Genomic DNA, 25,655 nt, shown 5'->3' with positions numbered 1-25,655 from the left:
GGCTCCCAGTGGCTGCAAGGATACAATTCTAGACCCTTTGCATTATCCACAAGGCTTTCTGGGGCCTGGGTCCACAATACCTTCAACTCTCCCTTCTTAAATACCTTTCTTATAGAGCTCTTCGCTCCTCCAACTCCCTCAGGGTCAGTTACTTCTCCAAGCAACAAGTTGAGGGTAGAGGTCTTCTTTCGGCTGGGGCCTCCTTCTGGAACAGCCTCCCTGCCTCTCTGAAACTTGAGGAGAACCATCTTCGGTTCAGGAAACACCTCAAGGCCTTCCTCTTTGCTTCTGCCTTCTCTCTTCCTCTCCCCTGCTGAACTGTCTGCTTGGCACTTGGTTACCCTCTGATTCCGGGCCCAGGACCCTGCCCGCCCAGCCACACACCTGCACTGGCAACCCGTGGTCTGTATCTGCTACCCTACAGTCCCCTTTCTGCACTTATTAGACAGCCGTTGTCTACACCTTATTCTTGCACTTACCACCTGCTTGCTGCACTACCTTCCTTTGTTCTATCACGTGTTCGGTACTTTTCCACTCCTCCCCTGCCCCTCGCACTTCCCTCTCCCCTGCATTTTCTCAATGTCACTGGGCCTAGTAAGATCATTGTTTTGTCCTCCCTTGTTCCCCTCCCTTGCCTCGTTGCGCTCGGAAACACTTGTTTATGGGTGCAATACAAATAAATGTCATATAGGTGAGTGCATTCTCCAATGTTCATCTTTTTTCTCATCAACATTCTATTTGCAATATTGTTAGTAAAAATGAAGTTAAAAACGATAGGAAATAGGAAAATAATTGCATCAAAATAGCTGAGTTGTATATCATAACACACAGAAGTGAAAAATAAAACGTAAAAAGAAGAAAACACATCAACTTAGCTTCTTTGGAAAGGAAATTCATATTCTAGACACTATTAGTGTGAATTCTATACTTTCCTACCCTTTAGCCTGAGTGAATATAGTCATTTGTAATTCTTTTACTAGCAGATTAAATTTAGGAATGTACACAGTCTGCACTTCCTTGTTAATTGTAGAAATCTCCAGCTCCTGTCATCCTTGACTGGCCCCAGCCCCTGATGTTAGTATATAAGCATTGCTGTAGTGTGTTGCTTTGTCACCCTTAACTGTACAGTCTCTCCTGGGGATGATCAGTAGTATAAATCTGGGTAGATGGGCAGACCATGAGTTCATATATGATGTTTCGATTCTTGTTAGTAGCTCGGGGATCATTCCTTTTCATACTGGTCTCATATGTATAAAAAAATGGCCTTCTGACTCATGTTCTTATGCAATTGTTGCTTGTCTTCTCATTACAAGTTAAAGTTCAGGATGTTATATTATTTACAGTTTCCCCCCGATAGTCAGCTATAAACTATTAAAGTGAATGCCCATTTGCAGTTGTTTACTACTTAACCTTTCATAGTGATTTATTTGGTACCATGCTATGGTGATCTGCATGCTAAACCGCAGTAATCCCTATCCCAACTGGCTTTGGCTGGGTTTTCTGCATGCACAACATAATATTCATTGCAGCAAAGAACATTTGTGATAGGAATGATGCAGTATGGGATGAGGCTCTTGGCTTCCACAAGACCATCGGAGAACGCAAGACCAGTCAAGAGAGAGAGAGAGAGAGAGAGTAGTGAAGGCTGAGGGAGCAAACCGAATGTGCCGAATGGGTAGCAGCAGTAGTACTGGTTATCAAACTAGACACTACTGCACGATAATATGTGGACCTCAGAGGTGTAAATTCCAGCAAAGTACTGAGACAGATCATTTGCCTAATATAACAGAATGTATACACAACATTCAAGGTGCAAACGTGTTTTCAATGTTTTATTTAAGAGGTGCCAATCAGCAGAGAGAACCAAACATTTAACTGCATCTATCACTCCACGTGATCCGTTTTGTTTCAACAGGATGCAAATCAGTTTGGCTTCAGCTGCATCGGTTATCTAAAAGATGATAGGGAAATTGTTCAAAAGAGTGGGAGAAGTCATGTATTTTCAAGACGACATATTGATATTCAGCGAGAGTAAAATGGAACAGTAGAACAGGTTCATGGCATACTCAAAGAATATGGTCTTATGGTCAAAGAACAAAAATGCAAATTCTACCAGAAAGATGGGGGCTATCTGGGACACAGATTGTTGAAGGAAGTAGTCCCAAAGAATCTCTTGTCCAAATTACAACTACATTGCCAGACCGTCTGAAAAAATTGAAGTAGTATAATTCCTACGTTTGTATGAATACGACACCAGGTTCATGGCCATCACTGTTGAACTGATGTGGAAGTTTGAAAAATGTTAATGGAATAATGAGCAACAAATGGCATATGAAAGGGAAAAATACTGTATAAGGGCACCCACTCGGAAACCCTTTGACACGAGGAAGGAGTCATTTAACAGTTCATGGTTAACAGCAAGGATTTAGGTGAAGGTTCTCACACAATGAAAAGATATGGCAAAATCACAATCAGTTTCGCCTCAAGGACTCTCACACACACTGAACGAGGGTACTCGGTGGTTGAGCATGTACCTCAAGTGTTGGATCACTTCAATTTGTGTGGGGCGCACCCTTCACAATTCGCACTAATAAAAAAGCCTTTGTTTAAGGTACTGCCGGTAGGGGGAGCAGAGAAGATTTCACACCAGGTCTAATGCATAGCGTTCCAGTTGGTGGAGTATAACAATAAACTGGAGTATAAGGAAGGAAAACAAAAAGTGTCCGACTGCTTATCCCGGTTAGTGATACCAAGTGAAGCGCAGCGAAGCATAGATGACCTGCTGGAGCCATTGATTGCTAAGTTTGTGTTATGGCAGGCCATACCATAGCCAGCTAAATCTGGATGGCAGTGCAAGAAAAAGATACGATATTACAAAATGTGAGCAAATGTACCAACAACGGATAGAACCATCAGAATGAGCAGGTGGAGGGATTCTTTCTGGAAAACTGTTGATAAAATATTGGTGGAGAATGGAGTGCTCAGGAGGGGGAGAGATGTTTTATGCAAAGGGATACGAGTAGTCAAATAATCACTTATGCTCATGTTGGTCACCCAGGTATCACAGGGACCAAGGGTTTAGTAAGAGAAAACTTTTGGTGGCCCAAATAGATAAAGAACCAGACCGGTATATCAGGGAATAAATAAAAGGACTGAAAGCGGGCACCACCAAAGATAGGGTTTGTACATCAATTTTTAACAATCTTCAATATAATTATTTAGTGGTCACCAAAAATCTGAATTGCACTATTCAGGGAAATAACATGTACAGAAACTGTGGGAAAACTCCACCAATGGTAGTTCTGCCTAAATACTGCACATTTTGAATTTGAACTCAAACTCAAGAAAGGTTCTTTAATATTTTTATCTGTAATAAACAAAGAGGGGTACAGCACACCACTTCTGCCTCGGTCCTAATGGGTGCCAAACATAAAAATGGAAGCTGCCAATTTTGATATATACAGGGAGTGTAATTTTCCTGCCTCTATGAACATCTCCAAACCAAAAAAAATGCATGTTCAAGCAGCCATTTTGAGAACGTAATTTGACCAGATTAGCGACATACCAAATATGATGAGCTTTCATGGATTTACAAGTCTACAGAGGAATACATGCATGCACAACATATTCTTTTTGCAAGTTAGATCCGTTTCCAAGAGTATGAAATGGAAAATACTAAGAAGCAGGTTCAACTTCAAGAGTGCCTACCCTTCCATCATTCAAAACATGACATTGTTTCCAAGCGCACCAATAGTTATTTCACTACCACCTTTAGGAACACTCTAGTACCAAATCTGTTATGTATTTTAATAACCATTCAATGACAGATTGTTTTCACATGTTAATTTTTACTTGTATATAAAAAACTGTTGAAATTAATGATGTAAATATTTCAGATATACCAAAAATCACCATTCCAATTAGTTAATTTTAAAATTAAACCCATTGATAATTCAATCAGTATTCAGCAGTGTTGTACAAACAGGAACTGTGCAGTATCCGCAATGCTAACTACCAGAGCACTCTTGCAGATGTTGATACAATTTTAACATCACTGTAGACTAGAGAATATAAGAGATATTGAAGACATACTGGCAGGCAATCATGAAGCGGAAACAGTCAAACCATACAAGCCATACATTTTAGCTTGCGCTGTGCCAATTTGCAGATGGCGGAAAAGGAAGAATGTTGTGTTGATTGTCAGGTGTCCTTTACATGTATTCTTCGGTGGCTAAATGTTTTTCTCTTAGATGTCACTTTTTATGGAGAATCCCAATAAACAGTGTCTTGAGGGCCACACCAATTGACTGCTTCAAAGAGGTTCAAACTAGATTTTATGGTTTTCAGATTATCTTAAAAATTATCATAAAACAATTTTGGGACGTACAATTCTGGTTTCAGCATATCCATTGTAAAAACAATGTTGATTTTTGAAGATGTTCTGGCATTTAATCCAGTAAAAACATAGTAGGTATTTTATGAGTGTCCTTGCATTGTTTTTCATTATTTTCTAGCACACTTAGGGTTCTAACCTTTATTCATTTTGGTTTCATTCATATTCAATCATAAAATTAATATGCTTTCACTGAGGCCCTTTCCTCAGATCTTGTAAAGGATATTCTGTTGGAGGACATCAACGCTTGAAAGTTCAGCAGGATCTCCTTGGCATGAGGATACGTGGATTGATAACCTTCTTTGCTCGAGGAACGAATGCACTTCCACCTTCCTAGTCTCTGTGTTAAGACAAGACATTTTAGTGTTCCGGACCAATTACAATCTGCTGGACAGCAGAGCTCCCATATGCCTTTTAGTAGTGATTCATGAGCATCTCATATTGCATAATCTTCTGTCTCTTCCTTTACTATCACCACATGAATATCCTGTATGGTCACATTCGTATCAGGAGAGATAACTTTTTTTGAGGAAGCTTTTTTGACAGTACACTGAGGTGGTTTCTCTCTTGTGCAGCTTCTCATATGCAGAATTAAATTCTTTCTATGATTCAAGCTCTTCTGACATCCATTGCATTGATGAGGGGTTTCCCCTGTGTGGGATCTCATATGTACATCAAAACTCTTTTTACGTCTGAAGCTTTTCTGGCAAGGATGGCACTTATGCTGTTTATCTCCCATGTGGATGCGCTCATGCAGAATTAGATGGCTTTTCTGAGTGAATGTTTTCTGACATTCAGTGCAGTGATGTGGTTTTTCTCCTGTATGGGTTCTCTCATGTAGATTTAGGTTACCTTTCTGACTGAAGCTTTTCGGACATTCAGTGCATTGATAAGGTTTTTCCCCTGTATGCGTTCTCATATGTAGAATTAAACTCTTTGTATAATTGAAACTCTTCTGGCATTCTCTGCACTGAAAAGGTTTTTCTCCCGTGTGGGTTCTCTCATGTTGAATTAAATGGCTTTTCTGGCTGAAACTTTTCTGACATTCACTACACTGAAAAGGTTTTTCTCCTCTGTGGATTTTCTCATGTAGTTTGAGATTGCCTTTGTGACTAAAGCTTTTCTGACAATCACTGCACTGATAAGGCTTTTCTCCCGTGTGGGTTCTTAAATGTCGAATTAAACTCTTTTTATCACTGAAGGTTTTCTTGCAATACGTGCAATGATAAGGTTTTTCTCCTGTGTGGGTTCTCTCATGTTGAGTTAGAAGGCTTTTCTTACTGAAGTTTTTCTGGCATTCACTGCACTGATAGGGTTTTTCTCCTGTGTGGGTTCTCTCATGCTGGGTTAGGTGACTTTTGTGATTGAAGTACTTTTGACACTCATTGCACTGGTAAGGTTTCATTCCTGTGTGGATTCTCTTATGTTGATTCAGATAGGTTTTCCTTCTAAAGCTTTTCTGACAGTGAGTACACAGATAAGGTTTTTCTTCTGTGTGGGTTCCCTCGTGACGAGTTAGGCCGTTTTTGTTACTGAAGCTTTTCGGACATTCAGTGCACTGATAAGGTTTTTCTTCCATGTTGATTGTTTCATGTTGCATTAGTGGAATTTTTGGACTGAAGCTTGTTTGACAATTAGTGGACTGATAATTTATTTCTTGGGGATCCATGTCTTCAAGTTGGGGTTTAATCTGCAAGAATGCCATGGCAAACAAACTCGTTTGAGTCAGGATCTGTTTAGAAAATGTTCAATGCTAATCTCTGAAAGTGCTCTTTTAATTGTGTAAAGGATAATTTAAAGTAAGCTGCACATTGTCTTGATCACTCCAGTTACATTGTATGACATCTCGCAGGTATGTTCTCTCTGGAGAATCAGGTTAATTTCATGGCCAGAGGTGTGCTCCGAGTCAGCACATGGATATGAAATTGTATGATCAAATTGTGTCAGAGTTGTGCAAGAAGTGTTTTATCAAATGTCTTAAATGGGTATGTTTTTAATACCATTATCAATGTTTTGTAAGTAGGTGGCTTTTTTAAAATTAATGTTTTATTGTCAATACTTGCATCAAGCTCCCTGCTTTCCTTTTCCTGAATGCTTTGTTTACTTTAAGAAAACATTTTCTTTCTCCAGATTAACCCTGCAATCTAAATTATTATGAAGTATGTTAATAGAAATAACCTCCTTGAATAATTTTTAAAACTCCATGTTTTGGGCATTCTGGACTTCTAGTAACATTGCTTATCAGAGTTCTCAAACATCTTCGCTTTCTTTCAAATTGAACGGTATCACTTTACTGATGTTTGTCCTCATAATACTTTATTGCAATCTTGATTTTTTCCTCACATTCCTTAGTGACCTGAAAAAAGAAACAAAACAGACTTAGCTTTCTAAATATAGTAGCACATGCAATTTGACATGTAAGGCATGTTTGTATTTAAATGTTTTTGGTTACATAACCATTAAAAAATAAAATGTGCATATTAAAAATAGAACACATTAAATTCCCAAATTGAATAGAATCTCAAAATACATAATGCAATAGCATTCCAAAACAATCATTATGATTTGTATCTTTCTACAGCAAACTCATACAATCAGCAGTATTGTCCTTAATTTAAAATAGCTGTCTGTATAGACATCAACACAATGCCATTACAGTTCATTTTGAGCTAACAGGGGACCTACTTGTCGCCATACATTAAAAGCAGCATTTAAGAGGACTCGACTCAGCACTGAACTTCAATTATACTACCATTATAAAGTGCATCAAGTGACATGCATTGCGTTAACAAATGTCTTATAGAGTCAGTAGCCTTTCCAGATAACCTACATAGACAAGATTGCACAGATTTTTATACCGTCCTAATACAGCTAAAACGGGTAAAATGTTGAACCTCAATTTCATAATAATTCTCAAGTAAACATCTACCGTATAAATGACATGACCGAATGGCTTCAGAAAGGGGAAACTTTGTATCAAAATGTCGCCGTACACTTTGTTGGATGTAATAAACTCCATACTAGTAATACAATCCCAAATTTGGGCTTTGCCCATTAAATAGTTTCTTGACTTCATAATAAAAATTTGAATCAGAAGGCCAACCTATAAGATTATGAAACTCTAGCCACGACGATACACATTCATGCATTGTCTTGTTGCAGTTGGGATTATTTGCAACACATAGAAGTGAATAGTGAAAACAATGTACTTTCAGTATCCATCTTGAAAAAACATTCAGCAGACCCTACTTGTCCTGCCAACTAGCACCCTATTTCCATCACACCCCCCCTTCCTGGGGAAACTAGCGGAGAAGCTGGCTTTGCCCGAAATCATCTCACATCGAACTTGGTGGTGGTCTCCACGACCATCAATCTGGATTCCAAGCATCTAGAGGCAACGACACTGCTCTTCTGAACATCCTTGAGGAACTGTTTCAATCTCTGCACTCCAACTCCCCAGCTGTTCTCATCCTACTCCATCTCTCCTCAGCATTTGACACAGTCAACCATTCCATTCTCATACAAAGACTCTGCGATACCCTTGGTATCTCGGATCGTCATCAGTCATCCTGGGCACCTTCTCCTCTCCGACTTCCTTCTGTACCTTGCTCTGCTGGCACACATCTCCTTTTCCTCCCCAACTTCCAGCGTTATGCAGACGACAATTCTTTCTCAAATTACCTGCTGACCACCTTGCACCTTCCATCATCCCCGACTGCCTATCTGCCATTCAGTCCGGGTGCACTTCCAACGAGCTCTGCCTCAACGCCTGTAAAACCGAGATCCTTCCCATCTGGACCCCTGCAGCCTCTTTCTTCCCTTCACTCTGGCCTTCCTCCACGGGTCCCCCCCTGCTCCTGAAGCCAGAAACTTTGGAGTCATCTTTGACTCCTCTCTCTCCTTCCTCCCTCACACTCAGGCCATTGCCAAGAAGTACCACTTTCAGCTGTTCCATCTCAAAGGAACTCTCCCTTTTCTCACTTTCCCCCAGAGGCTCAATGATACGCAAGCCTTGGTTCTCTTAAGGCTGGACTATTGCAATAGCCTCCTTCTGAATCTAGCTTCTTCCACTCAGTGACCTCTCCAGCGAATTCAGAATAGGGCAGCGGGACTTAACCTTCGCCTTAAGCCCAGGGACTGTGCATGTTTCCCCTCCCTAAAACGTCTTCTGGCTCGTGGTTGCTGCATGGATTAAATTCAATCCTCTGCATCATCCACAAGGCTGTCGGGTCCGGGGACCCCACTATCTTCAACTTTATGTCACTAAATACTGTCCGTCCAGCCCTCTTTGTTCCTCTGGCACCAGCTCTGTTTGTAAAGCGCTTTGCTAAACAGAGGGCAGGAGGTTGATCGCTTTCCTCAGCTGGATCCCTACTATGGAACAGCCTCTGCGCCAGGAGAAGGACTTCCTTAAATTCTGGAAGCTCCTGAAGACTTTCCTATTCACCTCTTCCTTTCCATTTTCTCTCCTCTGCTAATCTCACAGTTGCTGTAATTGGTCTCCTCGGGCCCTTGATCTCCCACACCCAATCGCCCAGCTTCTGTCTACTCTCATCACTTGCCTTGGCACCAACTCCGCCTTGGAGGCTTGCATTTACACCCAACACGGCTCCAGGCCATGTAGCACTTAACACAACATTCACTTCATCTGTTACTCACTCACGAGCATGGACACTCCAGCACCTACCCACTCTGCCCTCTTCCTTGCTGCACTTTCTGAATACTCACAAGGCATAGTAGGTTCGTCTTTTTTTTCCTTTCCCCACTGTGGTGTATTCAATATGCATCACTCCCTTTTTCCCTCCCTTTGCCCTGTGGGCGTTTTGAAACAGTATGTTCTGTATAAGCGTCTAACAAGTGAACAATAAAAATACATAAAATAAATCCTTCAAGATCTTACAATATAATAAACTACGGATAATTTTAATTGTCTTCAATGAAATCAAACCAAGTTCCATTGTTATGATTTTTATGTATATATATATGGGAGTAGCCCTAATGCCTTATGCCATAATTTTCCTTCGATCTGTTTAAGCCACTTCAAATGACAAATCACTGTATGTCTCAAATCCATACACCACGCCTGGAACTAACCCAGTTCTATAGATAAAGGTAAGGCCTTCTAGGGAATGTCCACCTTTGTCTCTGATAACATTTTGTACCATTGTAACGCTCCACAGAGCTTTAGGAGGATTGTAATCGCTAAGTTTCTCAGACACCGCTTTAGTAGCCAATACAACTCCAAGGTACATATATTATTGGACAATATTAATAAGAGAACCTCTCATGGTCCAGATACATTTTTTGGACTTTGAATGTTAATATGTTAAGTGATACAGGGAATTAGATTTTGAAATGCTTTTTAAACAGGTACTTCACTGTGTAAATAAGTTCAAGTCAAGCAGATACAAATGTAATATCTTAAAATGAGCCTGCTGAATAAGCTGGCAATTTTGTTTTATTTGTGATCAAGTTTAAATTAAACTTCACAATTGACATGTTCAAAATACAAATTCATAAACCATTGTTTGTGCCTACCCTGACTCACACGTGTGAAATGAATAAAATAGACACTCCCTGGGCAGGGAATAAGGCACAAAAGAGCAGGCTGCGAGAGTTCAAGGAAACATTTATCTAGATCTCTGAGAGCGCTCTGACCACATCAAGGTTACAACACATTTATATAGTACATCTACATTTTTAACATGTGATGCTACGTTACCGTAATTGGTCAGCCGTGGTGGTGACTTTAGGTGTGGGCATCATCTCTTCCTCCGGGTTGGTTGCTTGGTTGGCGGGAGGATTGACGTCAGACATTTGTGCTCCGGATGGGTGAAGGTCAGGTCGCTGTGAAACACGGTGGTCACTATCTAAGCTAAGAAAATACTTTCCGAGTAATGCATGCACTAAATAATAGTTGATCAAAAGACTCTCAGTATTGTATCATGTTGTTATACAAATCACTCAAGGGTTTATACCATCTACACATTTGGGTTATACATGTCACAGTTTTAAGGGCCTTGACCACTATAATACTGTCATTGAACTATAGGGTTAGTCTCACAAGAATCTCAGGTATGTGGCACTTGTTAATATTAGGCACAATATACTGCAACAGGGGTTTAATGTTAGTTGGGGGTCTGCTGGGTGGGCTTCATAGCATGGTTGGCAGTCTGGCACATGAAAGGGATGCCTCGCAAGGGGACAGGGTTAGAATGGCAATAGGTTTCAACTGGCGAGGGTAAGAGGGCCAGGACACTTGTGGAGATGAACGAGCTATGTGCTTGGCTCATGTTGGTTCACATGCGGCACAGTGATCTCAGAGGAAAAGGGATGTGTTACATTTATTATTTGTTGCAAGCAGCTCCAGCCTCAGCGTGAGAATGGAGCTGCAGTGTTTTCCAGTTGGAGTGGGGACGAGGGTGGGGGCCATGTGCTCCGAGCTACAGCGGCGGGCAAAAGGGAGAGATGCATTTTGTACTATCGCAGTGAGGCCTGGTTACCAAGATGGAGTCGAAAGGGGGTACAAAAAATGGATGCCCTGTGTCCTGCTCGGTGGTCCCATCTATGCGAAATGTAACCAAAAGTTAGCATTGTATAAGGGCGAGGGGCGTACCCATCACTAGAGGCACTTGGTCCAAGTTTTGCACTGAGAAGTGATGGTAGAGAGGGGCCCATTGGCCCCTCGCTCCCACACATTCCCCCCTTTCGTTACATCTAAAGTAATGAATACTTCTACTTTTTATTCTTTTCATTCTCCCTTCAGAGTACTCAGCATCTGCCAACACCTCGTCCCACGCGGGGGTGCCTTTTGTGGGCATCCAAGCTCTACAAATGCTTCTAAGGCCGTTTCCTTTTCTGGCATATTCATCTGGTGTACACATTAAGTAAATACCTCTATCCCCATCCCGATCTACCCATACTTCTTGGTATCATTGCAACTCTCTTGGTTCCTTTATCGTTGTATGATGCAAATTATCCACTATATCCCCATATTGCCTGTAAATTGCTGTCATTTTGTATTGTGGTGTGGTGTATTCTCCCGTTTGCATATGTGCATCTATCATGGTAGCTACCGTTGTCGGTCGGCCCTTTGTCACCATCATCATAGCCGAGGTTGGCATGCTTTTCTCACAACACCGTAGTCCCAGTTGGCACACACAAAAGAACAGGAGCACAAAAACGATGATGGGGATCAGTATTTTCATTGCCAGATTTACCCATTATGGTATCCAGCTGAACAAATTGTCGAACCATGTACTTTCTTCTGCTCCTCCTTCCGCTCTCATTCTTTCCCCCAAGTTGTACACTGCGTTTATCACATGGGAGAGTGTCCCGTTATCAGCATCTTCAGTTGGCACAAATGTGCAACACGCCCCCCAATTTTTCGGCAAACTCCACCGTCCATCTCCGTGAGGAGATCTAGGACATATCTGTTCTGCATTGTCATTAGGCGCAGCGCGCGGAGCTCTATTTTAATCACGTTGAACCCTTCTTCAGTGTCGTTAGCCAGTTGAATGAGCTCCCAGCACACTATCTGCAACCATTTGGCGTTCGCTCGTGCTTGCAGTCCCGGGACAAGAAGTGAGGCAAAGAATGTCTCTGCTGATGAAGAGCTTGTATTTCTGCGGGATCTCAGCAAGGAGTTTCGATGATTCGGATGAGATGTAATTGGAGGATCTTTTACTTCGTGTCAATCTTTTCTTTAGTTCATATTCTGACAATAGTTCATATGCTGGAGCTTCTGTTCTTATTAGTTGGGGCGCTGTCGATGGTTCAGCCGATTGCCCTGTTGCCGATATGCCAGCCGATTGCTCTGCTGACCCTTGGATGTGGCTCTCTGGTATTACCATCAGGGCTGTGTGGAGGGTGGCTAGAGCACAAGTCACTTTCCACGATGCGGGGAGGTGCAGGTAAGCTTGTTTGCCGCAAACCCAATACATGTCCATTAGTGCAGCTGTGCCTTTTTTCATTTCGTGTATGTTTACCGTTTTGTTACATCTCCTTGTCTCCCCCATGTTCACTTTTCCTTCCCCACGGAAACACAGTTCATGTGGCACCTTTTTGTATTTTGATAGGTTTTTCTAATGCTGTGACCCATGTTAGCTTTGCGACTTGTTGCGACTAGATGGGGTCACATACCTTGGAAAGTGTCATTTGGTAGGCCTCGAAGCGTTTCGGCTTTGCATTGGATTGTTTCTTCGTGCCATTTATTTTCTGCATATCGTGTCCCCTTGAAAACAAGAAATGGTTCCTCGAGGCAAATTAATCCTTGGCGTCTGCTTGTGCATGTTCTCATTCTCTAGCTTTTTCAATGTGACGGTGTGCGCCTGGAATGTGCTCTTTATTCTGCATAAAACCAGATTAATTAAACATTGGGCCTCCGACAAGGGCACTTCCTGTGGTACTAACATTTTCGGTGTTCCTGATGCATGCGGGATATGATATGGCATTTGTAACGCGCCTATACACAAGTGTTTCAAGGCGCAGCGGGGGGGGAATAAGGGGAGACAGACAACGATCCTACTAGGCCAGCTGTCATTCAGATCGCGCAAGTGCAAGGGTAGAGGGGAAGGGAAAAGTGCAGGGGGGGGAAAGGTAGAGGAAAAAGTGCAGTACAGGGTTATAGCATACAGGATAAATAACAAGGGTCAGCTGGTGGCAAGTGCGAGGTAAGTGCAGACAAGTGCTGGGAAGGGGGGCTGTAGGGATACAGACACAGTCCCGCAGTGCAGGGGTTGCCAGGGAGGCAGTGCAGGGGAGAGTGGCTGGACCAAGGACCGAGAACGGTGAGTGGCCCAGTTGCAGATTCAGTGCAGTTTCAGTAATTTTAGCAGGGGAGAGGGGGGAGAGGAAGCAGAGGCAAAAAGGAAGGTTTTGAGGTGCTTCCAGAACCAGAGATGGTTCTCCTCAGGTTTCAGGGAGCAAGGAAGGCTGTTCCAGAGGGAGGCCCCTGCAGCGAAAAGAGATCTGCCCCAACTAGTTGTTTGGAGAAGCAGCTGACCCTGAGGGAGTTGGAGGCGGATGAGCGAAGACGTAGCAGCTTTCATTTGTTGCTTGCTTCGCCGTGGCACTCATGTCAGAATACCATTTGTTCGTTTGATCAGGGTGGCGGGGGTCTTCTATTTCATCTAACCCCAGGTTGTGATAGATGTATCTTTTCCCTCCCGTCCCTCTTTTTCTCCTCCTCCACCTCCCTTCGTTATTGTTTTTTCACCCTTTTGTAATGTATTGGAAACATCCCAGCCCATGTTGTATCATTACTATTCAATATGGCATATGTATCATCATCAGTAACAGCAATATTGTGTGAGGTAGGGTGTATGGTTGTCTGTGCATTAATACTAGTGTTAATTAAATCATTTGTCCAATAATAATCTCCATCATATTCGTTATATCCATAAGCATTACTCATATTTACATTGAAATGCAACACTTACACACTTGTTGATCCCAGTGATGTATTCTGAGGGTTGCATTCCATCTGTTTTGTTGACATTCATTTCATGTGACTCCTGCCATATAGTCTTCACCCCAGTCCATATCATTTGCGATCCTTCTCTTATCATGTTAGCCCCGCTTCCCCCCCTTCGCATGTCATTAACAAGAGATAAAAGGGTATAGTACCAAGCTGCAAAAAACAATATAACTGACATCAAAATTGCAGCACATTTCAAAGCGCATTCAACATCAATTAACCTTTTAGCCCTAATGGCGACCCTATCACTATCTAACATTAATTGGTTCTCCGCGATTGTAGTTCGTTGGGCCATTTGTCACCTGGAGGGGTGCTATAAATTTGTTAAGTCACCACAATATATACATATATTTACATTCTTGTTCAACTTCACGCTTAATCATTTTCAGTCAGGTTTGTTCTTTTACTCTATTGCTCATGTACTTTTGCTATAGAGATAATAATCGGACGAAGGTGGGAGATAGAGAGGGAGAGATAGGTGAGGTATATAGACAATGTGTTGGCCAATTAAAGAGGAGAGGGGGAAGAGACAGAAAAGAAAGGCGGAGGAAGTAAGCTGTGCAGAACAAACTACATATCATCACCTTTATCTCTGCATATTCTTTTACTGACTCTTTTGTTATTTGCTTTCAACCTCATTTGTTGTCCCAGTAGCGCTGTCTTGCTCCTCTTGGGGGATTGTACTATTGTGTGCCCTCCTCACATCGGATAAGTGCACCCAATACTTCAATCCCTTCACCTTCACCGCGGTGGGTGTATTATAAATGACCTCGTAGGGGCCCTGAAACCTGGGTGAATTCCACCGTCTCACAAAGCTGCAGACATACACATATGCCCCCGGCATCAGTGGCCCGCTTGAACGATCTGTGGCCGGTGTATCAGTCATCACATTTTCAGTAAAAGGCGGTGCTATTTATCTCGCTATGTTGCGTACTGCGCGCGTTAGCTGGGTTAGGTATTCCTTGAACTCTTCCCCCAGCACTGTGGCAGCCCTGTGTGCATCCGATGCTCTTCTAATCGGGGATACTGGCGTGTGTATTTTCCTCCCAGATACAATTTCGTGGGGGCTTAGATGGTGGTCTTTACATGGTTGCGTCCCGAGTTGGACCAGTGCTAGGGGCAAGCAATACACCCAATTTTTCTTTAATGTGTTAGACAACTTAGACAACTTACTCTTTGATAATCCTTTGATATTTTCTACCACTCCATTCGCCAATGGATAAATTGAGCATAATTTGTGTTTTACCCCCAAGAGTGAGGTCACTTCCTTAAGGAGGTCATTTAGAAAGTGCGTACCGTTGTCTGATCTAATCACATCTCATATCCCCCCATCATGAAAACACCTCCCGCACGAGGAACTTGGCCGCACATTTCGCATCTGGGTGGGGACATGGGCCCGCTTCCACCCACCTTGAAAAGGGGCACACCACCACAATCAAATATCTTGCTCCGTTACACCGCTCTCCCATATCAGCTTAGTCTATGTGGAGCTCTCTAAATGGTCCTGTTGGTCGGGGCAAGGTACCACGCGGTGTTCTTAATGTCATTCCTGAATTATATGTTTGGCATGTTATACATTCTACAATGAATGTTGACAGGTGCTCTTGCAAATTGGGGGACGAACCAGTGTTCCTGGATGTCTGCGGCAATGTGTTGTTTTGCTACATGGCCGGGGAAATGCAGCTGTTGGAATGCTATTTCTAGTAATTCTATGGGCATTACAACCTTTCCTGTTGTCTCATGCCTCCAAATGAGATCTGTGGCTGATTGTTTACATCCCTGTTTGCTCCACAGTTGTTCCTCCTCTTGGGACGCTCTTCTTTGCAACTCTATTATTTGCGCTATTGGGGTATTATTGTATGCCTCCTCTCGTGGATCTGTGGTGGTTGCTTTTGTGATGCATTCGAGTGTTGGTGTCACATTGAAATACGAGGCCTCCTTCGCGGTCGCATCGGCTGCCGCGTTTCCCAATGAGATTGCATCTGTCTTGTTGGTATGGGCTTGGCATTTCACCACTGCCACTACCGATGGGACTTCGAATGCATCTATCAGCTCATTCAACAATGTGGCATGCTGTACTGGAGAACTGTCTGCCCTCCTGAATCCTCGTCTACGCCACTGAGACAATCCTGAGTGCACCGTGGTAGTTGCATAGGCTGAGTCTGAGTATATTGTCACCGCACAGCCTTTGCCTGTGCGCAGGGCTTCAATCAGGGCAGTTAATTCTGCTGCCTGTGCTGAATAATGGGATGGGAGGCGCTTTTGCACAATTGTCTCATATTCATCTTCTTCCATTCGCACTACCTCACAACGTGTACGTTGGGGCTTGAACTTATTACTTCATATGCTGTTGCTCTTTGTGTCATTAGTGTTGATTTTGATCGCTCAAGGATGGCGAGCAGGGAATGCTCCGCATATAGCGTTACCGAACATCCCATGACAATGGTGGCACTTTTTTCAATCGCAAAGGCCGCAGCTGCGAGAGCCTGCTCACACACGAAATGACCTTGCAATACTGGATCTAGTGTCCCATTGTAGTAAGCCAATGGTTGGTGACCTAGTGATGTTTTTTGTGTCAATACTGCTGTCATCAGTGTCCCATTGCAGTGTGAAAACAAGAAAAATTCCCTCTCATAATCTGGGTTCGCGAGGACTGGGGTGTCAGCAATGAGGTCTTTTAATTTCAAATACGATCATTTCCTGTGTCCAATTTATTGCCGCTCTATTTTTCTGTGCCTCTTTTAACGCTTGTAGTAAGGGGCGTGTGTATGATGCGTAATCAAGGATCCATGCTCGGCAATAATTCCAAATGCCAAGAAATGTTTGCATGTCTTTCACAGTTTTTGGTATTATTATGTTGCATATAGCAGCTGCTCTGTCTGGGAGTATTCGCTTCCCATCTTTTGATATTAACTGTCCGAGGTATACAACCTCGGCGAGGCAGTATTGCAATTTCCCTTTGTCTACCTTGTATCCCTTGGTAGCTAGCACATTCAGTAGTGCTATCGAGTCTTCTCAGCATTTTTCTTCTGTATGGCTACAGACGAGTAAATAGTCTACATATTGAATGATGGTGCTCTCTACATCTATGTTTCCAATGTCTTCCCGTAACACCCTGTTAAAAATGCTGGAGCTTCACAATCACCCTTGTGGGAGTCGGCGATGTTCATACCTATTGTTCCCTAATGTGAACGCTGTCAGGTACTGGGATCCTGGGTCGAGTGGTATGGAGAAGAACGCATTCGTCAAGTCAATTACAGTGAAACATGTTGATTCTTTTGGCACACTGCACAGTATTGATGCCGGGTTAGGCACTAATGGGAACTCTTTCTGAATGACGTCATTGAGTGGGCGGAGGTCTTGAATTATCCTCCACGCCCCTCCCTTTGCTTTTTTGATCGGGAAAATCGCTGTATTACATGGGGAGTTTGATACCTTGTTTCAGGAGTGCATTTATGGTTTCCCTAATTCCCTCCTCTGCTTCTCTTGATATGGGATATTGTTTTACCCTCGGCAGTATTGCACCTGGCTTGAGTTTTATTTTTATTGGTGTCACCTCATGCAGCAGCCCTACATCGTGGGGCCCGGTGGTCCAAATTTCAGGTGCTACTCTTGTCAGGTCTTCCTCAAATATAGCCAGTGGGGCCCTAATGCTAGCCATCAGTGGGTTATATACCTCTCTGTACTGGATCATGATGTCGCATGGCATGCTTATTTCCATTATTATTTCTCCATCATCCTCACCATCAGTGAATAATTCCTCATCTGTTATATCTCGTAGCATTATGTTTGGGTCTATGCATAACAGTCTTCCACTCGCACCCATGCGCGTCCAGTCCTATGACCACAATACGTTTGATGGATACTTGAACTGCCTCAATGTCTATGGACATTATCGTGCCTGGCACAATGTCTGTGTGCGCAATTGGGCGGAATATGAAATCCGATGGTGTTCTCCATTCTTTTCTCGTTATCTCTGGCACCACTCGTGCTAATACTTTGATACCATATATAAACATGCTTATATCAATGGGTATTCCTCGCACCACAACTTCGTTCATTACTGTGCTGATCATCAACATTGCTCGTACTGGGCATACTCCTGGTGTTGAGCACACTATTCCTCTTTCTGTAAACGAGATCGTCATATTGAATTTGCTTAACAAATCTCTCCCCAGCAAGTTGATTGGCGCGTCTTTGTGGTACAGTAAGGGTGCGCGCACGGTTTCCCCCCCACCGTTATATCAAGATCTTTAGTGTAAGGAACTTTTAAAATAGCCCCAGCGTCTCTAAATTCCTGCCCGAGAGCGGAAACTGCCCTTCCATAAGACATGGTTTCTCTGCTCCAGAGTCTACCATAAAGATAAACTGCTTATTTCCTATCTCTGCCCCCACTAGTGGTTCCTCTTCTGCACATAGGGTGGTGGATAGGAATGGACACCAAGTGTTCCCTGTGGGCTGTCCTAATCTGAATTTCTTTCTTGCCCTGGCACTGAGAAGACATTGTCCCCAATCACGGTCACGCCGCGGTACGGTGCGGGCGCACCGTTTGCAGATGTTACCTAACAATTATTGGTTGCGCTTCCCACTGCATTTTGTCTTGCCATTGGTTGTGGTGGTGGTTGTTGTCCTTGCTGTACCTGAGGTTCGTTATAGCAGTAGTCTTGCTGTCTCCCACTTCCCATCGGTAGTCCATAGGGGCTACCTGGGAGTGGACACCCCCAACCTTGTTCGTTCTCCATGGGCTGTTGCCCCTGGAAATACCCTGAAGGCCGCATTCTACAATCTATAGAGTAGTGTCCCCATCTCCCACAGTTCCAGCATGACCCTTGTGGTTCGCCTCTCATTCCTTGGCCGCCAAATCCCCTATTTCCCATACCTCCAAACCCCCCTCTCTGGTCACGGTACCCACCTCTTCCTCTTGCTGGTCTTTCTTGCCACAGTTGCCCACCGTATTGCTCTTCTCCGTTCCACTGCCCTTGTTCTCCTGCGGCCCGCAGTGCTGCTATTGTTGCAGGTCTGTTTCCAGCTCCTTCGCCCCCCTCGTTTTCTCGGTCTGTGGTTGCGCTGGCGTTGACGGCGGCGACCTTCACTAATTTGTTCTGTACCAGCTTTGCCTCATCTGCCAGCCTTTTTTGTGCTATCTCCTTTTCCCTCTCTTTGATCCTCCTGCACGGGTGCACAATTATACTCTGTATTTCAGGCCAGCCCTTGGCTTCTATCCCAGCTATTTTGTCCAAGGCCTTTTGCACCTCCTTCGGGAGCCCCTTTTGATGATAAAATAAAACAAGACGGTGGACTGGTTTCGCTTCTCCATAGCACCCGCAGTATGAATTGCGTAGGATCCTGCACCTGCAGTATGAATTGCGTAGGATCCTCGTTCTCCTCCATTGTGCACTGCATCACTAAATATAAATCTGGAATATCTGGAAACGTGCGCCTCAATGCATCCCATACTTTTGCTCGAACGTTATTGAACGCCGGTCCATCGTGGCGGTCACAACTCATCGTGACTCCGGGATATCCAGCCTTTTCCCACACTGCGTCTGCTTGGTCACCAATTGCTGACACTAATAAACTCTTCACATCCCCTATCGCTAGCAGCACTCCTGCTTTGTTGTTCTCAAAGGCGTGTATCCATTTCCCAGCCCCTCCCGACAGTGGGGGGTGTGGGGGACCTTTGGCAAGTTGTTTTTATCCATTTGAGCCCATGGAATGGAATGTGGACTACCTGCTCCTTTATGTATCAATGGCATTTGTAACTTGTGTTTCTTCCCTACCTTACTTACCGCACCTTTCTTTATTTTACTTACCATCATATTTCCCCCTCGCTGTCTCAGTCTACCCTGCCATAGTGGTGGCGATGGTGTGTCTGGGTACCGGCGGTTTGGCAGTGGGGAGCCGGTCTCGGCAGCTGCCTCTTCATATTCATCTAAGTCACTCCACATCTCTTTTAGTCCTGATTCTTGCTCATTGTTCCCTTCACATCCTTCTCCTCTCTCACTGTCTGGGGTGGGTGGGCGTATAATCCTCACGGTTTTGTTATTTAGATGGAACAGGAATTCCCCTGACCGCTACTCTTTCTCTTGCCCTTGTGATATGCGTGTTCCTTGAGATAATACGGATTGCGCTGGCTCTGAGATCGCTTGCGCCACTTCCCCTGCTGTGCTCAATGTTGGCGTTAGATCCGCTATGGATAATGGTGGCACCTCTCCTCCCCCTGGCAGCATTTGGCCCCTGTCGCACAATGCTCTTAGCCGCGTTATTTCCATCTGTGCATGCGCCAACTGGCGGTCTAATTCTCCAGTGAAATGTGCCAAATTCACAGGGGGTGCACTTGTTGGGCCATACAAACCTCCTTTATCATAGGGGGTGGTGCCGTGGCAACTGCTCCGGTTGTGGGTGTGGGAGTTGGACATGCTGGTACATACAGGGGCTCACTATATCCTACTGCTGGTCTGGACATTAAAGGATATATTTTAGTTGCATCGCCTTCAGCTGTAGTGGTTGTGCACTCGCCCCCTTTGGCGTTCCGCTTACTTCTTCCTGCGTTTTCTGTGTTTCATTCACTCTTTCTTTATTTACCTCTGTTGTAGGCGTAACTTCTTCAAACATCCGCCACAGGTCTAGTACTTCCCTTCTGTTTTGCAGTTGGTTCACCTTATACATTGCTAACAAGTGTGTGGATACTAAATCTAATACTCTTTTGTCGAATGACCCACCTTCTGGCCAAATTGGCGTCACACTGTCCTCTTTTATCTCCGTCAGCCATTGATCGTGGTATTTATGTATTTTCTCACTGTATAACGGAAGGTGCTGACAAATATGTGCTAGTGGTGTTATTCCCCCCATGACGATGTGTTTCCTTTCCTCCTTTTGTTTGTACTTACCTTTCAACCTCCCTTTCCCCTTAATCACTTCTTCACTAGTTGGATAATATACCAAAAGTCTTATCAATTACTTGTAATTTGTATGCACATATATGTATCAAGATATATATATCAACCCCCTTTTCAACGTTAACCTTTTAGTTATTGCATGTTCAAATTCAACAGTTCATTGTTGCATATTTTGCCACTTTAACCACAAATTAATCACAGTACTTGGATATCCTTGACAAAAAATGGACAGAACACAAAAGCACATATAACACTTCTCATGCACATGCACTACCTGTACGCGTTTTCTCCCCGTTGCTCTTTTTTCCACCCGTTTCACCTACTCTTCTCATTCACTCGCTACCTCTTAAACCCTCTTACGCTTTTCCAAGAACCCTTTCGTACCCAGAAAAAGAATGTTCTAAATAACTACTCTGAGTCTACTCAATATACGAGACACCTACTATTTGCTCTGTATCTTCACTTATTTATTCTGCACTGGACGAGACAATGCTACGTGGCGCCGCCTTCTACCCCGTTCGGGCTAGGATACCACTTCTCTTTTTCTCTTCACTTCTTACCAAAACCTAATGGCCATATAAAGGATCGATCAGAAAAGCCTCATCACTCACACAGGCCCTACTCTTCCCTACTACCTGTTACCACCTGTCCTCCCTATTTCCCCCTTACCTTTCCTTCGTAACCTTCGCAACCGGCACTCACGTGTTCAGTCAGGTGACCCGAGGGTCGCCGCTCGCAGTGCGACCCCAGTCAGGCTCGCACCCCAACCAAGCCGTGGCCCGCCTCGGCGAGCAGCTTTTCAGTCGGATATTCGTCAACCGGGAACTCTTGACCCTTCTTCGTAGTGCGCACAGGTTGGTCGGCCGCAGAGGCGATGGTTTCGCTGGGGGGCGTCCCGGATCTCGCCGCTCGGTGCCGGCCTCGAGGCACCTCTCCGATCACATTGCAGGGGGTCACCAAATGTTTGTGCCCACCCTGACTCACACGTGTGAAATGTATAAAACAGACACTCCCTGGGCAGGGAATAAGGCACAAAAGAGCAGGCTGCGAGAGTTCAAGGAAAAGTTTATCTAGATCTCAGAGCGTTCGGACCACATCAAGGTTACAACACATTTATATAGTACATCTACATCTTTAACATATGATGCTACGTTGGACCGGGATTGGTCAGCCGTGGTGGTGACTTAGGTGTGGGCATCATCTCTTCCTCCGGGTTGGTTCCTTGGTTGGCGGGAGAATTGACGTCAGACATTTGTGCTCCGGAAGGTCAGGTCGCTGTGAAACACGGTGGTCACTATCTAAGCTAAGAAAATACATTCTGAGTAATGCATGCACTAAATAGTTGATCAAGACTCTCAGTATTGTAGCATGTCGTTATACAAATCACTCAAGGGTTTATACAATCTACACATTTGGGTTATACAGGTCACAGGTTTAAGGGCCTTGACCACTATAATACTGTCATTGTACTATAGGGTTAGTCTCACAAGAATCTCAGGTATGTGGCACTTGTTAGTATTAGGTGCGATATACTGCAACAGGGGTCTAATGTTAGTTGGGGGTCTGCTGGGTGGGCTTCATAACATGGTTGGCAGTCTGGCACATTAAAGGGATGCCTCGCAAGGGCACAGGGTTAGAATGGCAATAAGTTTCAACTGGCGAGGGTAAGAGGGCAAGGACACTTTTGTGGAGATGAACGAGCTATGTGCTTGGCTCATGTTGGTTCACATGCGGGACAGTGATCTCAGAGGAAAAGGGATGTGTTACATTTATTATTTGTTGCATGAGAATGGAGCTGCAGAGTTTTCCAGTTGGAGTGGGGACGAGGGTGGGGGCCATGTGCTCCGAGCTACAGCGGCGGGCAAAAGGGAGGGATGCATTTTGTACTATCGCAGTGAAGCCTGGTTACCAAGATGGAGTCGAAAAGGGGTACAAAATATGGATGCCCTGTGTCCTGCTGTGTGGTCCCATCTACGCGAATGTAACCAAAAGTTAGTATCGCATAAGGGCGAGGGGTGTACCCACCACTAGAGGCACTTGGTCCAAGCTTTGCACTGAGAAGTGATGGTAGAGAGGGGCCCATTGGCCCCTCGCTCCCACACACCATGCATAAAAGTAGAAGAGAAGGGAAGAGAAACAAATATAAATCTGACCGTCATTATGCATCGCACTAATCCAGTTCAGAAAACGTACATCATTAACAAAAATGCTGCCTTTTTTCCAATATATAAACTGTGTAATTACCATTTTAAAATAATTAAGTTAATTCGATAAAAGAAATATAATAACAGCAATAGATGAGTGTTTAATTTCCTGACAGTAAGCAAAACTAAAAACGTTCTTCGTAAAGCCAGTTTTCATCATGAAGTATTAAAACAGTGTCCTTGTCAGGTTATGTAGAGAAGGCATTTAATAAGCAGGTGATGCAATGTTTCAATTTCGTCTGCTTTTTGTAGAAAGTGCCGATTCCTATTGGTGTAGTATTTTTATCTCAAATGGATCGTATTTCACCTGTTGGCAGTACGTTTAGTCAGAATATACATTTAGAAATTGTTATAAGTATTTTGGAATGGTATCCAAACTCTTTTCCGCTGTAGTGCAATTCTTAAAAAGCTTATATTGTCTGGTGCTGTGGATAGCATCACACCATTTACCTTCAAAAATCTTTCTATTCACGGTTAAGGGATTCTCCTCAAAACAAAAGCGTTATGTACCCAAAATAAATAGTGTCTTTGCATGTATGTTTACATTTATGTAATGGGCCAGATAAGTAATCGTTCAGCATCTTTTGAGATTCACCAATAGGGTGTGAGCTGGTATACATCTGTAGAGCTGTGGCCTTTTCCATTGTAACCATCCCATTTGTGATAGTAAGGCCAGATCATACATAATGACAGAAATTGGGACTGCATTTAGGAGTTTAACTGTCTTTCCCCACACGGAGCCTGCAATGGTGGTTAAATTAGAAGTGTCCCCTTCATGTGAGTTGATAATGACGTGCCGCCTGCTCTACACCAAACAACTTGATTGGATATTATCTCCTCCATGGCGTTCAATTGACCAGACCATCTCTGATCTGTACCATCAAGAAGCAAAGCACCCAAACCTCCACTTCAACCAATTGCACTCGCTAGGAACACTTACTCTAAGAACTTGCCCCCTAAATTTACAAACAACTAAAATGTACACAACACCCTAATATTCCTTCCTCCACCTCATTGCACTTTGGCCTAATCAGCATCACGCTCAAGGTCTCGCCCTCATCAGGACTATAATCTAATCACAGGCTGGACATCCTTAGGATCACTGAGATCTGGATACAAAATCAGCAGTACTCTTGCTTGCCCCCACCTCATTCTACTTAGATATTCCTTGCAGTATAGCAACAGCACACATCTCTCCAAATACTGTTCCCATGAATCCCTGCAGTGAACGGGTTACACACCAACACCACAGAAACCTCTATCTGCGACAGAATTAGAAAAGGCTAAAACCGAGAGGCCATTCAAGAAACACTTCTCCACACTCCTATACATGCAGCTCTTGACATCCAATAACCTGCTCCTGGGTAGGAGATCTTGACTTCTGGCCAGCAAGACATCAATATCCTGTCTTCCAAGAAGTTCTCAACATTTCCACCTTGCTCTAGGCAAAATGTTGGAAGCCCATGTGCCAACCCAACTCTGTGAAATTATGTTGTGAATTCTCTGCTACACCCACAGCAAGCTGGCTTCCACCCTGGCCAAGGCAGAGTCTGTTTTGAAGCCAATCTCAATAACGTCTGGCAAGCAACAGAGGTCAGCAGTGTCAGAGCTTTGGTGAGGTGAGATCTCTCTGCTACCATTAACACTTAAGCATTCCATATTAATACACTTGTGAGACCTCTGGCAGAGGGCAGGCAGTGCCCGTTTCTCTGCACACTACACAGCATCATGCTCTTTGTTGTAGTCTTCCCCTGGGCTCCTTCCAGTACTTCCTTCTCTTTCATCTTCATGTTGACTCACCAGCCAAAGCTCATCCAGTTATTTGGCTTAATATTCTGCACATAGAAAGATTGGCACCCAGAATGTCATCTGTTTTGATTGGAAGTGTGACAAGATCACCAAGCCATTCCAGTAGTTTATGAGTGGAATTTCTGACTGGATGAGCTCAATCAGGCAGATTGCTGTGGGTGGAAGTGTGCAGCAGAGAGGTTTAGGGTACCAACGTTTAACTGTCTTCTAAGGGACAAATAGCAGCAGTCAAAGATGTTAGCTTTAAACTGGAAAATGACCACCATTTTATGTACTAAACAGGTTGTGTCATCCTGATTTTTACAGCTATGTGCTCTAAGGCAGATTTAAAATTGTCTCATTCATCAAGTGACTCACTTGTATACTTTTATGAGAAAGCAAAAGGAACTCAAAAACATTCCATTTGAATGAAATCTCCTTTATAAGAACTACAGTCTTCCAACCTGCTAGGTTCAGCTTCATGGAGCAGACACATTCATGCTGCTACTAAGAATGCCAAGACCAGTCAAACAGGACAGGGACCCTTGTCCAGCAGCTATACATACTGCCCATGGCTGCACATACCATTCTATGGCAAGACAGGAGGGGAGCATTATGCTATTCTTTATTACTGCTTTCACAGCCTTTTTCACTTTCCAAAACTTGTCAACACATTTTGAGTTTCCTCCAAGGTTCCCTGGAGAATAACATACAAAAAAGGGGGCAAAGTTTTAATGTTGAAGAAAATGTCCCTAAAAAACTACCAATCCCCATAATCCTCGGGTCTCAGGTAGTCCTGGGCTGCTCCTTTACCCAATCAGGCTTTGGAATTGCCCAACTCCCCTTTCTTTGTTGCTGCTTATCAGAGATAATTGCATTTTGACCTTTGCTTC

General features: G+C 43.7%; 1 protein-coding gene across 3 annotated transcripts in view; it reads right to left on the bottom strand.

Moving 5' to 3' along the window:
* Positions 1-3,828: 3,828 nt before the first annotated feature.
* The window catches only part of LOC138453012 (zinc finger protein 883-like), a 67,759-nt gene continuing 45,932 nt past the window's right edge, over positions 3,829-25,655 (bottom strand). Inside the window, exons 2-4 of one of the 3 annotated variants that reach the window (XM_069605421.1) lie at positions 13,834-14,024; positions 10,116-10,240; positions 3,829-6,749 (exon numbers count right to left, since the gene is read on the bottom strand). In XM_069605421.1, the coding sequence (XP_069461522.1) occupies positions 4,830-6,098 (1,269 nt within the window). In that variant the 5' untranslated portion in view covers positions 6,099-6,749; positions 10,116-10,240; positions 13,834-14,024 and the 3' untranslated portion in view covers positions 3,829-4,829. The remainder of the gene's footprint in view (positions 6,750-10,115; positions 10,241-13,833; positions 14,025-25,655) is intronic. The other 2 variants (XM_069605422.1, XM_069605420.1) reach the window with 2 other exon arrangements.

This window comes from Ambystoma mexicanum, chromosome 4p (genome assembly GCF_040938575.1).
Source record: "Ambystoma mexicanum isolate Mex_15411 chromosome 4p, UKY_AmexF1_1, whole genome shotgun sequence".
NCBI classification, from domain to species: domain Eukaryota; kingdom Metazoa; phylum Chordata; class Amphibia; order Caudata; family Ambystomatidae; genus Ambystoma; species Ambystoma mexicanum.
This window is presented reverse-complemented; position numbering and strand designations above follow the sequence as displayed.